Source organism: Aulonocara stuartgranti, assembly GCF_965226115.1.
Source record: "Aulonocara stuartgranti genome assembly, chromosome: 1".
NCBI lineage: Eukaryota > Metazoa > Chordata > Actinopteri > Cichliformes > Cichlidae > Aulonocara > Aulonocara stuartgranti.
The window spans coordinates 37,749,412-37,763,627 of NC_138939.1; the positions used below are offsets into that span (position 1 = coordinate 37,749,412).

General features: G+C 41.7%; 1 protein-coding gene across 5 annotated transcripts in view; it reads left to right on the plus strand.

Moving 5' to 3' along the window:
* LOC309701800 (nuclear receptor ROR-alpha A-like) overlaps window positions 1-14,216 on the plus strand; it is a 176,424-nt gene that overhangs the window by 103,978 nt on the left and 58,230 nt on the right. For 3 of the 5 annotated variants that reach the window (XM_082526033.1, XM_082526034.1, XM_082526036.1), the window contains exon 2: window positions 2,386-2,418. The exons of 1 other annotated variant lie outside the window; for it this stretch is intronic. In XM_082526033.1, coding sequence (XP_082382159.1) covers window positions 2,386-2,418 — 33 coding nt within the window. Of the gene's footprint in view, window positions 1-2,385; window positions 2,419-10,470; window positions 10,617-14,216 lie in introns of those variants that run through there. One more of the 5 variants, XM_082526038.1, reaches the window with a different exon arrangement.

Here is a 14,216-nt window from a genome sequence, read left to right on the forward strand (position 1 = left end):
GTGAACAGGACGGAGTAATGACATTGTCCACTGCTCTTAAATCCCTGAGGTACTCCTGCTTCAGAATGACTGTTTTTCCTCAGCCCCATTAGTTTTTCAGCTTTACAACAGTATTATTGTCTGTCTGAAGAAAGGTTTGTGTAAACCATGGGTGCATTCCCCCCGAAAAAAACAAAGATAGCAGAAACAGACGTATCTGGTATAAAAACCTGCTGTTTGAACTTTGTCCAGAACATAAAATCTGAAAAAGCAAAACCAAACATCTACATGGTTTTAAAGGCTTCTTTATACGCCCTTAGGTGACTGCAAGGACTGAACAAGGAGAGTCAGGGCTGTGTGCACACCTCCACAGGCTGTGCTGGACAGTGATTGACTGTCCTGTTGTGTTGTGTGCATGTGTGATGGTAGACGACCAGATGGCTGATGGGAGGACTTGACATTAGAGGTGAACTGTTCCTGCGCTAAATGAAAAAATATGCATAGCACACACACATTTGTACCTATAATTTTGAAGTTTGATTTTAAACATTTACTTGCAGCACAAACGCTCAGAGAACCACCACAATGCTTTTTCCCTCCGCCATGATGAACCCAGCCACACCGAGTGTTTCACGTCTTTGTGTTATGATGGATCAACACATACACAGGAAAACTCAAGAAAAGCACAGTTTACACTATGATTTCATCTGTCATAGAAGTTGTTTTACTGAGCCATCCATCCACCCTGACTTCCTCTAGCCTGACACTATTTGTTTTAGAAGACAGTCCTGAGAAACTCACACATTGTGAAGGTGAAACAATTTTAAATAATTACAGTTTGATCAACAGAAAAAAGGCTGGTTTCCAAGCAGATATATATATAAAAAAAATACAGTATTGTGCAAAAGTTTTAGGCAGGTGTGAAAAATGCTGTAAACAAAGAACGCTTTCAGAAATATAAATGATTGTTTATTGGCCCCAAATGTATTCTGGACAACCACCCCAAACACCCAGCCAATGTCATTAAGAACTATCTTCAGTGTAAAGAAGAAGAAGAAGTACTGGTTCAGTTCAACTTTAAAGTGTTAAAAGAAAAAACATCTTAAAAAAGCAGGTTACCTTTGTAAATTATTATAATAAAATTATTTAAGCTCTCACAAACATTTTGTAATCTAGGCTGAATATTCTAAAAATGTCGTAAATCCACCTCAACCCTTTCCTGTCACTACTGATATACACATACACACTAGTGTACACACACGTACACACACGACACAGTCACTGCAGTGACCTCGTCCAGATGGGCAACGCGAGCCTATCAGAGGGTCGAGTCACTGTGGCCCCAGAGCGTCTCCAACCACCACCCCGTCACTCCCACAGCCCTCTGGAGGAAGCTAGAGTATGAAGAGCTGTTGCAGCTTTGCATCATTCTGCTGCTGAGTGTCCACATTTACCCCAAAATAATGAGCCTCACTTTATGTTTGATGACACACTGAAATGCCTGTGGAAACTCAAAGGCCATTTCTTTCTTGGTTGTTATGGGTGTTCACTGTTCTTTGTGAGCCTCAAACCTCCATGGCAGCACCAGATGTAATTATAAACAAATTTATAGACTGTCAATTACCTCATGGTTGAAGGGCTGACAATGCAGTTAGGGAGGGGAAAAATTGTGGACCACCATCAAACTTTGGGTTTACTCACATTTAAAAAAAAAATGAACCTATATTCTTACTGAGATAAAAATTCAGTTCCTAGATCAGCCTAAATTCATTCTAACTAAAAAGTAAATACAAAGTTAACGTGACCGGACACAGCAGGGTGGTGAATGAGTTCAGGCTTCGGTGGAACAGTTAAAGCCAGAATAGTAAAGGTATAGGATATGCTTTCAGGTTATAGTGTCATGGTTAATAAGTCAGTATTGTACAGAAATGTACAACTAGTTGTAGGAAAGCCACCGCCGTAGACAGACTCCCGCAGAAGTGATCTGTAGGGGATGGTGGATCTGTCACATCAGCTTCATAAATGTGGATGTGTATTTCAGCTTTGGGAAACTATAGGAGGTAAACATTTGATTTGGGTTTGTTTTTTCATTTTATTGGCAAAGTATGAAACTTTCCCAAACACACTCTGTTCTCTCTAACATTCTGTGGAGTGACGTCTATGGGAAGAACAAAAATTCCCAGCAAAAATCCACAAGATGAGATACTTACACTTGCTCTTGCATCGACAGTGAGCTAATAGTCTCTCATTCTACTTTCATTAGCAACAATAGCTACCACAATGCTGTGCACAACACAGACTCCAATGCAAAAACCACCAGAGACAAAAACATGAGATTGGAAAATCTGGATCTGTTCATTTGAAAAAAGGGGAAAAGCAACACTTTATCTCTGTTGTGTCTTTCAGGTTTGTCGGCAGCTGTGAAGAAGACACACTCATGTGAGTTCTGTTTTTGCATCACTGTGTATTGGTTGGTAAAACTGTTTTATCTAGAAGTTGTATTAATAACATGAATGCTCCTCGTTTTTAGGCACACTGGAGAGTGTTGAAGAATAGGTGAGACTAATCAGTAAGAACAAGACAGCAAATGTAAAACTAAATCCAAAGCATGAGGGCCAAAAGACTATCAAAATTTTTGCATGAATAGATTTCCTTTGTTTGCAATCTGGCCGCTGTCCCCTGAACTAAGATTCTGAGGGTAGGTGGTCTAAGTCGATTCACTCGATGAGTTTTTAATGAAGTTTCCATTCACTGTGGAACACTGAACGTGTTTCCCCCACAACATTATAAGCAGTTTTTACTGTAAAACATGCAAGCACTGTGAGAGTGAAGGATAGATGAGGACAAATGTGTGACAGGGGACTTCTGCTAGAGTGGAGTCTCTCTCATTAGAGCTGATAAGGCTGGATAATGAATGTGAGATCCTCCTGCAGTCGTCTGTGCGTGGGACTGTCGGAGGGAGGAACGCTGATCCTCCAGGCGCTGCCCAAACAGCTCCTAACATGCTGCTGTGAATCTACTGACTGGGCCTGATGAGGGGAGGTGGAGAGCTCCGACATCGGCTGAGCGGCTTTTCCAAGCATAAATCATTCCCGTGTTCTGCCAATTTGGAGGAAGAATGAAACTCCTGCTGCACCTCAGTTTCCTCTCTCTGCTGGCAGGAGACACTCTCGCCTACAGCACTCTGATATTTACTCAGCATGGCTGTTTTCAGGAAGCTTAATCGTTTTCACTGATGCTCCACAGCTCAGTTGGGATTTGTTTTATGAAGCTGAGTGGGATGGTGGGTGAGGTGCCCTGTAAATATATCTTTAGCTTTATTTTATGAGGGAGGTTCTCTGTCACTGCACAGATTTGCTGAGACAACATGAGAGGAGGAGAGACACTTAAACACCACACTGCTGTGTTAGAGGGGATATTGCTGCAGGTCAACTGGAGGCATTTTGTAAAGTTCCTATAAGCTATGACCTAAAGGTAGGTGCTTTGTGAGACTTACTCATAGGTTCAGGTTGTTATTTCGAACTGTGTAAGTGGTTAGTGCTTGAAAAAGGGAAATCCTACAACGATCAGAGTGCTATCCAAAATAGTTTCCTCAGGCACTGATATTCTGTAGGAGTTTGAAGATTGGTCTTAGCTGAATGATTAGATGGAACGGACTGTTGTGGTACTTTTCACCACTGAGTGCCTACAGCACTTCTACGTTACAAGCCACATTTACCCATTTATACATGGAGCATCTCGCTCATGGATATTTCAACATGCAACTGTGGAACTCCCCTTTCTGTCAGTGGAAATGAAGTTTAACTCAACAATGTATCCCTATGAACATATTGGAGATAATTTATCTGAATTTTAGGAGAGGGACCAAACCTCTATACATGCCCCTACCGGTTCTCTATCTTTATTTCATTGGATTCTCTTTCAGGCAATCCAAGAAACCAAAACTCTCTGAACAACATGTCAGGTGCTTCAGAGAGACCAAACTCCACCGGTCATCCTTGGGAACCTCATAGCACTTTTTCTCACCGCTCGGCAATCCGGTTGGCTACATCCATCTTTCCGTACATCAGAACTCCTCTCTTCACTCCATCCAGATATAAAGTGACTTTTACCCAAAAAGCCGACACATGTCAACGCTGACTCAGACAGCATGCCGTTCCTATGTTCCAGGAAGGTCTCATAAAAGTATTCTTCTGATGAGGATCAAGACTGGACTGTAGCTCGGATACTAAAAGAGAGAGGCATTTTTTTCATTGTTGTTCTAACTTTGTAGCTTCTTAACACTCACATATCTAAAAGTCAGTTGACCAGAAGCAAATATAAAACTTCCAACAGCAGCTGCTGTGCGCCTTGCAGCTTGACCCACCCACCAGCGCCATGTAGCATAGACAAGCTCTGGTAACAGAAAAAGAAGCATCCCATCACTGTTCCATGCAGCCGCCCCCTACCACAATTTCATGCGCTGCTGGAAACCAGTCACTACTTCCATGCTCTGCTGCCCCTCCATTGCTGTTTATCTTGGATAGGCACTAGGAAGCCAGTTTTTCTGTTTTCTATCCCTGCTTCGCCAAAGTGGAGAAGCAAACCTTTCCATCGCTGGGATGGCAGTTTTACTGTTTTCAATGCCTGCTTCACAAAGTGCAGAACCAACACTTTTGGCACTGGGATGCCAGGTGCTGTCTTCTCTATCCCTTGTTCACAAAATGCAGAAGCAAGTTTTTCAACCACTGGGATGCCACCTCCTCTCTTCTCTATGCTTCATTATCAAAATGTAGCAGCAAACCTTTCTGGCACCGGGTTGCCAGCTTCTCTACAACCTATCCTATCTATTATTTGCAAAAAACAACAATAAACATTACTGGCACCGGGTTGCCAGTTTACTGCTCTACTATCCCTTCTCTGCAATATGCAACAGCAAACTTTTCTGGCACTGGGATGCCAGTTTTTCACCATACGTAGTAGTATGAAGGTAGGTCCTTCATATTTTCCAGAGCTGTCCACCGGACCAGATTGGAGTCTTTGGTGGTCCATTTTTGGTGTGGTCTATGTCTTAGTAATTATTCCCATGTCCTGTTTTGGTTTGGTAAATGTCTTTGCTCATGGGTTCCTCTCTTGATGGTTTCCACCTTTGTCTTGTCTCCATTGGTGTCTGTTTTCCCTCCTTTGTGATTGCCTGTCCCTCCCTCATTGCTTTCATTTGTGGACAGTGTGCCCTGGGTGTGTCAATAGGTATGTTTCTCCCATTGTCTGATGGCCATTCATCTGTTTTTCCTCCCATGCTAACAGTGTATGTATCTGAGTTCATCCTCTTCTGCTTAGTTTGGTTTTGTATGTTTCTCATATGGACTCTGGGTTTTTAACTTGTGTTGCTTAATTTAATAATCTTCCTTTTAAAGACTTTAGGAACTTCTTTGAAAAAAAGTGCTGAGCAGAATTTTGGATACACAATCCATCCATTGCCTGAAAATGTTCAAAAGAGCTTATTTGTGATATCTTCAAAGGCATGGCTTTTTTTTTTCTAGTACCCCCTTAAATGTTCAGTGGTGTTGAAGTTGGGTAACTGTGTATGAAAGTCTATGACTAGCAGGACTCCTTGGTCGTCTTTGGTCTTCAAGTAGTTCTCAGATCTTTGAGGTTTGTTTTGGCTCATTATCTGGCTGTAGTATGAATTTTTCTCCATAAAGATGAAAACTGTTGGTGGTTATCCAAAGCTAAAAGTGAAGGTGGACCTTTCATAACAGTTAATTGGAGTAATAGGTTCTTATTTTTGACAATTCTGCATCTGATTATCTGAACAAGCCTTTAATAATAACAATAAAATGATAATAATTAATAAACTTTTACAAGGGTGATGCATTTCAGAAACTCCATTTCTATATTTATGGGATGGGAAAAACAGATCTTTTACACTGTTTTCCTTGTCCCTTCATCTCCTTGCTTGGCATCAGACTGTGTGCTCTGTTAATGTTTGTAACTGTTCCCGACATCTCTGTAGGGTTATATCCAAACCTGTTGCTTTGGCATTAAAGTGCTTGACATGGGTTTGCCGTCACCCCGCCGAGTGGGCGGGTAGCATGGTCGCCAATATTTGGGAACATGATTAGAATTAGAATTAGAATTAGAATTCAACTTTATTGTCATTGCACATGCACAGGTACAAGGCAACGAAATGCAGTTTGCATCCATCCAGAAGTGCTTTAGTGATATAGATATATTACAATATATATTAGCAATAATATAGATATGTGAGTATATTACAGAAATGGGTCTATTATGGTATGTTATAATGTACACGGTATGAAGTATGTTGTGAATATTCTATAACTATAAGTATGTACAGGCTGTAGTGAGTACAAGCTATGTAGAGGCTATGAACAGGATATAAATATGAAAAACTATACAGAATATGAAATAAATAACTTTACAGAATCTGAGATATACAGCTATACAGAAATGGGAACTATGCAAGTTGTAAACAATTGTAGGATTAAAGATTATCGAATGTACAGAATGATTATTTACACAGAGCTATACAGTAGTGCAGTTAAGATAAGTGAGGGTGTAGATAGTTTCTACAGAGGCTATATAAAGTGCTAGTGGTTGTGAGTGGTGGTTCAGTCCATGTTATTATTGTGTGTTTGAGGGTACAGTTGTCCATTGTGGGTGTGTGTATGTTCAGTCCATGAGTTTAACGTGGGTCAGATGTCAGGAGGCAGAGTTCAGGAGTCTGACAGCTGTGGGGAAGAAGCTGTTCCGGTACCTGGTGGTCTTAGTCCGGAGGCTCCTGTGGCACCTCCCAGAGGGCAGGAGGGTGAAGAGTCCATGTGATGGGTGACTGGGGTCTTTGATGATTTTCCCAGCCCTTTTCAGACACCGCTTCCTGTAGATGTCTTTTATGGCAGGAAGTGGTGCTCCGGCGATGCGCTGGGCAGTTTTCACGACCCTCTGCAACGCCTTCCGGTCCGAGGCAGAGCAGTTCCCGTACCAGACTGTTATACAGTTGGTCAGGATGCTCTCGATGGTGCAACGATAGAAGTTCACCAGGATGTCTGAGGACAGGTGGTTCTTCCTCAGAGTCCTCAAGAAGAAGAGGCGCTGGTGAGCCTTCTTGACCAGCTTGGAGCAGTTGGTCGTCCAGGTGAGCTCCTCGGAGATGTGGACTCCCAGGAACTTGAAGCTGCTCACACGCTCCACAGCCGTCCGCTTAATGTGGATGGGTGGATGTGGGTCAGCATTCCTCCTGTAGTCCACGATGAGCTCCTTGGTCTTCTCGGTGTTAAGCAGCAGGTTGTTTCTGTCGCACCACTCAGCCAGACGATCCACCTCCTCCCTGTAGGCGGCCTCATCGTGGTGTCATCTGCAAACTTAATGATGGTGTTGGAACCATCAGCAGGTCTGCAGTCGTGGGTGAAGAGGGAGTAGAGGAAAGGGCTCATCACACAGCCTTGTGGTACACGGTTCATTGTGATTGTAGATGAGCAGCGGTTATCCAGCCGGACATGTTGGGGGCGGTTGGTCAGGAAGTCCAGTAACCATTTGCAGATGAGGGAACTGATGCCCAGGTCTGTCAGTTTCCTGATGAGTTGTGAGGGGTGGATTGTATTGAATGCTGAACTGAAGTCTATAAAAAGCATCTGGCGTAGGTGTTGTTATTGTCCAGGTGTGAGAGGACAGAGTGCAGTGCGATGGAGACTGCATCCTCTGTGCTCCTGTTCTGGCGGTATGTGAATTGGTGGGGGTCCAGGGTGGGGGGGAGACAGGATTTGAAGTGTGCTAGGACCAGCTGCTCTAAGCACTTAGATGATCACTGGAGATTGAGACAACGTAGGAAAAACTGATTCTAACTCATCCGAGGATTTACAAGATATTTAGAAGACTTGATGGTTAGAGGTTTTAGTTTTCTGAAAACCTGTGAACATGATAACTTAAGAGACCTCCTAAGATTTTGAAATTGAGAACATAATGTTTGAATCTCAGGAGATCAAATTTTATGAAAATCTTGTGAATGTGAGGCAGAACTAGCAATAACTTAATTAAGAAAATCTCAACATTCATGTCAGTTTTATTGTGAATGTGTGTGTAATCTATGAACCAGTTTTTGCCATATAAGACATGCTAGTCCTTTGTTCTCTGCACTCCAAACCCGGGTTTGGTGGATATCTTTAGACTCGTGCTGCTGGAGGCCTGGATGTAACTGGCTGACAGATTTCTGCTGAAGCTGCGTCTCTCAGCGGTTTCTTGCTGCGTCGTCCTCTGTTATCTTCCTCTTTGCTTAGTTTTTGCTGTTCGTTCTGTCTGTCTTTGCATTGTGCTCTCTTCCTTCCTTTTCATGTCTCTCCTACCTCTTGTTTCTTTGAACTGTTTGTTTTGTCAACCACAGCGATGGAGGGCGGCAGCACGACACCACATGACTGTGTGCTTTTTTCTTTGTCACATTCCTCTGCGTCTCTCCTGAAAGGGAAAAGTGTTTTTTTTTTCAGTACAGCAATACAACTCTAAATCCAACTCCAACTGAACACGAACTCCACCATTTTTTCTGCTAATCACTTTCAGGGCTTTTGTGCCTTTATTGTCATTTTCTTATTTTATTTTTACATTTTTTCTTTGTGTTATTTCCTGTCTCTATTATGTCATTTTTCACATGGTTGTGGACAATTAAGTCATTTTTTTGTTTTTGTCTGTTTGTTTCAAATGCAAAACTGTGATTGGGTGTTGTTTTGTGTTTATTTGACATAATCTTGCTATTTTTAGGCATTATTGTGCATCTCATTTGTCTCTTTGTGATGTATCTGTGTCTGCACCGCTGCAGATCTCATGCCAGGGTTTCATTACCAAAAACTATCTGAACTAATTGACCTGCGACATGACAGTTTTTTTTTTCTTTTTAAATTATGGGGCTCAGTGATAGTGAAGAATGTTGTTTTCTTCAATTTGACCTAACAATAGCAGTGCCATCTCGCTGCTATAATGACCAAAATGCAAAGATAGCACAATAATGAGAAAGCCTGTTTAATAACTTATTGTCACAGAGAGAACCAGTCAAACATCTTTGGCATGTGGTAAAAAGTGAAACTGGCAGCATTAATCTGCAGCTGACAAATTGGTAGAAATGATGCACCACGGTTATGTTGACATCTCAAAGAAAACTTTCCAACGTCTCAGTTAGAGTCGAGGCTGTTTGAGAGGAAAGAGAAACCCCATTTCATTTTAGCTGTTGCTTTTAAGAGATCTGATAAACTTCCCGTCTAAATGAAACCTTCTGCCTCACCAGGAAGCCAAATGGAGGAAAATACATAACTATAAATAAAAGAAACCAAAAAATGTTCTTATTTTTATTTTATTTAATTTATGTGTAAGAGACTGCTGCATTTTGTAGTAATTTTGTGTTCATGCTGATTTGTGTGTGTGAGGTGGAGAGGAGGGGAATGATGCAACACCAAAAATGACTTAAAAATACAGTCGGTGTAGAATATGGCTTCCTTCTGCAGAGTGTTTCTCGAGTGTTTGTTTCCATACACTCTCCTGTTTAAATGTCCAACTGTACAGCATTAACAAGCATGTTTGTACTGCAACAAATTTTGGAATCGTTGACGTTGGAATCAGTCTGGATTACCTCACTGACGTTACTGTTTAGTATCTTAGATTGCAACATTATAATTATAATATTGATCAGGACCATAATGCCATTACTTTACCAGCGAATAACTGGTAAGGTCAAATAAAAACTGTTCTAAAAGTATGACTGGAGGCATTTAAAAGCATCTCTTCTTGAGATTTTATTTTTTCTTTGCTGGATCAGCACCTCACAGGTGGTACAGCACTACTAGGCTGCCTGACTACGGTCTACCTGATATTGCTGGTGTTGTTCATGCGTCATCATAATGTTTGTCCAGGATCAACATTGCAACTGGCCTCTCACCTTGTTGCGATGCCATATCTTTGGAATGTGGAAGAAGGAGAAAAAAATGTCTTTGTTTATGTAAAACGCTCTTCTGGAACAAGTGCTCAGCATTTCAGGGTTTAAAAAATAATTATTATTAGGTATTATCAAGTTATGTTTGCTATTAACCAAATTTAGGTTACTCATGTTCTTTTGCTAGTAATAGTTTTTCATAGCATTAGCTAACTTCTTGGCTAATGCTAACTGCTTATACAATGTGATTGGTCAGTTGCAATGTTGATCCTGGACAAACATCATGATGATGATGTAAGAACAACACCAAAAGTTGACTGACATGAATGTTGCAGATTGGTCATTTTGTTGATTTTGTGTCCCTCTGTGGTACTTTGTGTTTCTTTGGTGTCATTCTGTGTTCCTTCTCATCAGTGGTTCATATTTTTGTGTTGGGTTTTTTTTGTTGTTGTGTGGTTTTATATAATTTTGAGATTGTGCGCTCACGGTGTTTTAAAAGTGTCCTCTCATTGGCTGACAGCTGTGTCAATAAGAGGTGCAGGTAAGTGATGGGGCGGGGCCAGAACGATGACGTTGCAGTCACATGTATCCTCATGCTGTGCCGAGCAGCCGGAGGATGACAGTGCTGATAGAGCTGCCGCTGGTCTCACACAGGGAGCTGTGTTACTGTTTTCTCCACGAGCCTGGATTATAACTATGTATTTTGTCATTACTGCCATGAAAGGTGAGTGTAAAAGGTGTGTGTGTGTGTCATTTTACTTTGGGTTTAGAGTTTTCTTTCAGCGCTTCAACATGATTGTTGGTCCACGGAGAAGCTCCACTCTGCTTTTTGTTTTGTATGGTTTCCCTGGTTTGTGTGCGCTCATCCTCACCGAGCTGTCAGCGCTACTCTACATGTGTTGTTGTGTCTGATAACTGTTGGAGCGCAGAAACACGACACCCTCACTGATCGTGGAAATGCTATTTTGGGAAATGTGAGTCAAGTTAGTGGGACTTTAAAGTATGGGAGGTGGAGGATGAGGCGGACAGCAGACGGGGTGTCTGTGAAAGTTGACGATACGGTCTTGAGATGCGCTCCGTGTAAATGAAAGTTGTGGGGACGAGGATTAACTATTTCTTTTTTAAAGCTTGTGGCATTGCTCCAGGTTTCGTCATGTGCTTTTGTGTGTGGAGCTCTTTGCTCCACATCGAAATGGAAAAGAAAATCGAGGTGTGGGCAGGGGCGGACTACAAGACGGTGTGTTCCTGGGCAGTCGCGCATAAAAGCCCCCCAAACCAACTTAGACTTGCTGAATGTGCACGTTCTCCTCAGTTAGATAAAAATGGGACAGAGTTAAAAAGCTCCACTACATTTGTGGCTCTGTCTCATGACCAAAGCCCAAGTTTATGTATGCAGTATACATTCTGAAACATTTGGACGGCTGATGAGCATGCTGGGAAATCCACTGCTTGTATTTCCTTTGTGTTTTTGTCAAGAACTGAAAGGCTGTTCCGACTTATATGTTGAAAATATGCAGTCATATGTATGTATGTGTGGACTTGTGTGTGGTTGATTTATATAGAAATTAGTCCAGTGGAAACAGTTATTGATTGAGTAACTCTATGAATGAGTGTGCTTGTTTGGTACAATCCCCTGTCCACTCAGCCTGTGAGGACCTGTGGTTCATGGGCTTCTCTCATTTGTTCCATGCTTACAGACTTTACACTTGTCTTCAGGTTACAATAGCAAGGCTCAATCTGTAGCTGAGTAGTCGATTCATTGTGAGCTTGTAGCATAAACTTATGTTAAATGTGTCCATTCGCCTGACCTCTGACTGCAGTTGTTGTCCATGGTACTGATCAGAAGCTGGAAAAATGCTGTTGGTGTTATTGATTATTGCTATAAGATATTATTTTTCAGTTTCTGTGTGTGTGTGTGTGTGTGTGTGTGTGTGTGTGTGTGTGGATGCGTGAGAGAGAGAGAGAGAGAGAGTGAGTGAGTTAGCAATAAGGTCTCAAAACAATGATCTGCCCTGGGGTTGATCACATGATCACAGACGTGTGGCACGCTCCGGTCTCATTTGACATATTACAGGGTTGTTTTTGTTGCATTTGTAGCAGTCAGTCATCTAATTTAATATAATTTATCAAAACTGTGGTTTGGGTTTTTTTCCTTTTAGGTCTTTGCTTTATTTCTTGTGTAGAGATGCAACAATGCTTATATGTTGACATTACACACCGCATAAAAAGGAAGTGCCTTAAACCTGCATTCTGTTTAATGGTTACTGGAAGGGCAAACCCTGTGGTTGCACTTTTGGGTGTATAGAGGTTTATGGGAAATGGACCTTCAGCTCCCTTGCTCTGTGTGTTTCGGGTCTCAGTGAATCAAAAATGAAGTGCACTTTGTAAATTACTTTGGTCTTCTGAATGCAGAGTGAAATATCTTGCCACAGGCTTCAGCACTTTTACTGTGGTAAAAGTTTTCCCATCAAATACAAACACTGGAGGTCTGGCTGATCACTTCTTCCCCACTGAGAGCGAGACCTAGAAGTGCACTGCCCTTTGTAAGGAGATTTGTGGGGTAAATTCCCTGAAGGGTTGTTGAACTGGAAGTGCAAACTCAGGTCTTTCATAATCTTTTAAAAAGCCTCTATCTGCAGAGTTCATCTAGAGTTTAGCTTCAAGCTAAATTTTTAAATCCAGCTGTTGATGTCACTGTGATGCGTCGCCGCTTCTGATACGAGGCCAGACTGTCATGTTTAATGTGTCTGCAATAAGTCATAAAGACACGATTATTTAATTGAGTTCAAACTGTCAGTGCTTTAGTCTGCCCAGCAGATTCAAAACCGTCATTTTTCTTTATTTCATGAACGATTTGAAACACATGCTTACATTTAGCTCATCATTCATTTAGCCAACACCCAGGTGCTTCTCCTTTAGTAAGAAACTTTACAGCTGTTCAAGTTGATTTGTATTTTCTTGAAAATTGCAAAGTGTGTGTGTGTCTGTGGTTTAATGCTGTCTGTTCCAGATTCCCAATCTGTGAGAAAACACTGCAGGAGGCATTTAGCCAGCCTGTTATGTCAGAGGATTACAACAGCCAGGAGATTATTTAACTGTTTCTTAGGGGGAGGGGGAGCGTGGTGACATCACTGGTGACATTGTGATCAAAAAGTGCGCGCAGTTGTTTACATAAACAGAAAAGACAGAAAAAAGTAAGAATATTTGAAACAGTTTAGAAATATTGTCGATTATGGCAGAAAGCATTTTTAAATTCTGCACAATAATTCTAATCTCAGCGATTTAAAAAAAAAAAAAAAAAGAGAAAAAAAAGAAGATGCTTGGGCTCGCTGATTTTACAAAAGGGCTCCAGTGGATGGATCCGCATGTTGATTTCCTTGAACTTCAAATATAAATTATGATATAAAATAACAAAGTGCTGTCTGGTATTTGGAGCTCGATGTGACTCATAGCCCTTTCCCACTAGTGCCCACTGGGATCGGCGTTGCTCGACCAGAGTCAGTTTTTAAGGTTTTCAATTCAATTCAATTTTATTTATATAGCGCCAAATCACAACAAAAGTCGCCTCAAGGTGCTTCATAGATACAGAGAAAAACCCAACAATCATATGACCCCCTATGAGCAAGCACTTTGGCAACAGTGGGAAGGAAAAACTCCCTTTTAACCTCCCTGCCGGAGGTTTAAAGAAACCTCCGGCAGAACCAGGCTCAGGGAGGGGCGGGGCCATCTGCTGCGACCGGTTGGGGTGAGAGAAGGAAAACAGGATAAAGACATGCTGTGGAAGAGAGACAGAGGTTAATAACAGATATGATTCAATGCAGAGAGGTCTGTTAATACATAGTGAGTGAGAAAGGTGACTGGAAAGGAAAAACTCAATGCATCATGGGAATCCCCCGGCAGCCTACACCTATTCCAGCATAACTAAGGGAGGATTCAGGGTCACCTGGTCCAGCCCTAACTATATGCTTTAGCAAAAAGGAAAGTTTTAAGCCTAATCTTGAAAGTAGAGATTGTGTCTGTCTCCTGAATCCAAACTGGAAGCTGGTTCCACAGAAGAGGGGCCTGAAAACTGAAGGCTCTCCCTCCCATTCTACTTTTAAATACTCTAGGAACAACAAGTAGGCCTGCAGAGCGAGAGCGAAGTGCTCTAATAGGGTGATATGGTACTACAAGCTCATTAAGATAAGATGGGGCCTGATTATTTAAGACCTTGTATGTGAGGAGCAGGATTTTGAATTCAATTCTGGATTTAACAGGAAGCCAATGAAGGGAAGCCAAAACCATTAAGTGGTAGTACCTGGTGCCGGTTCCTTTTTAAGAACCT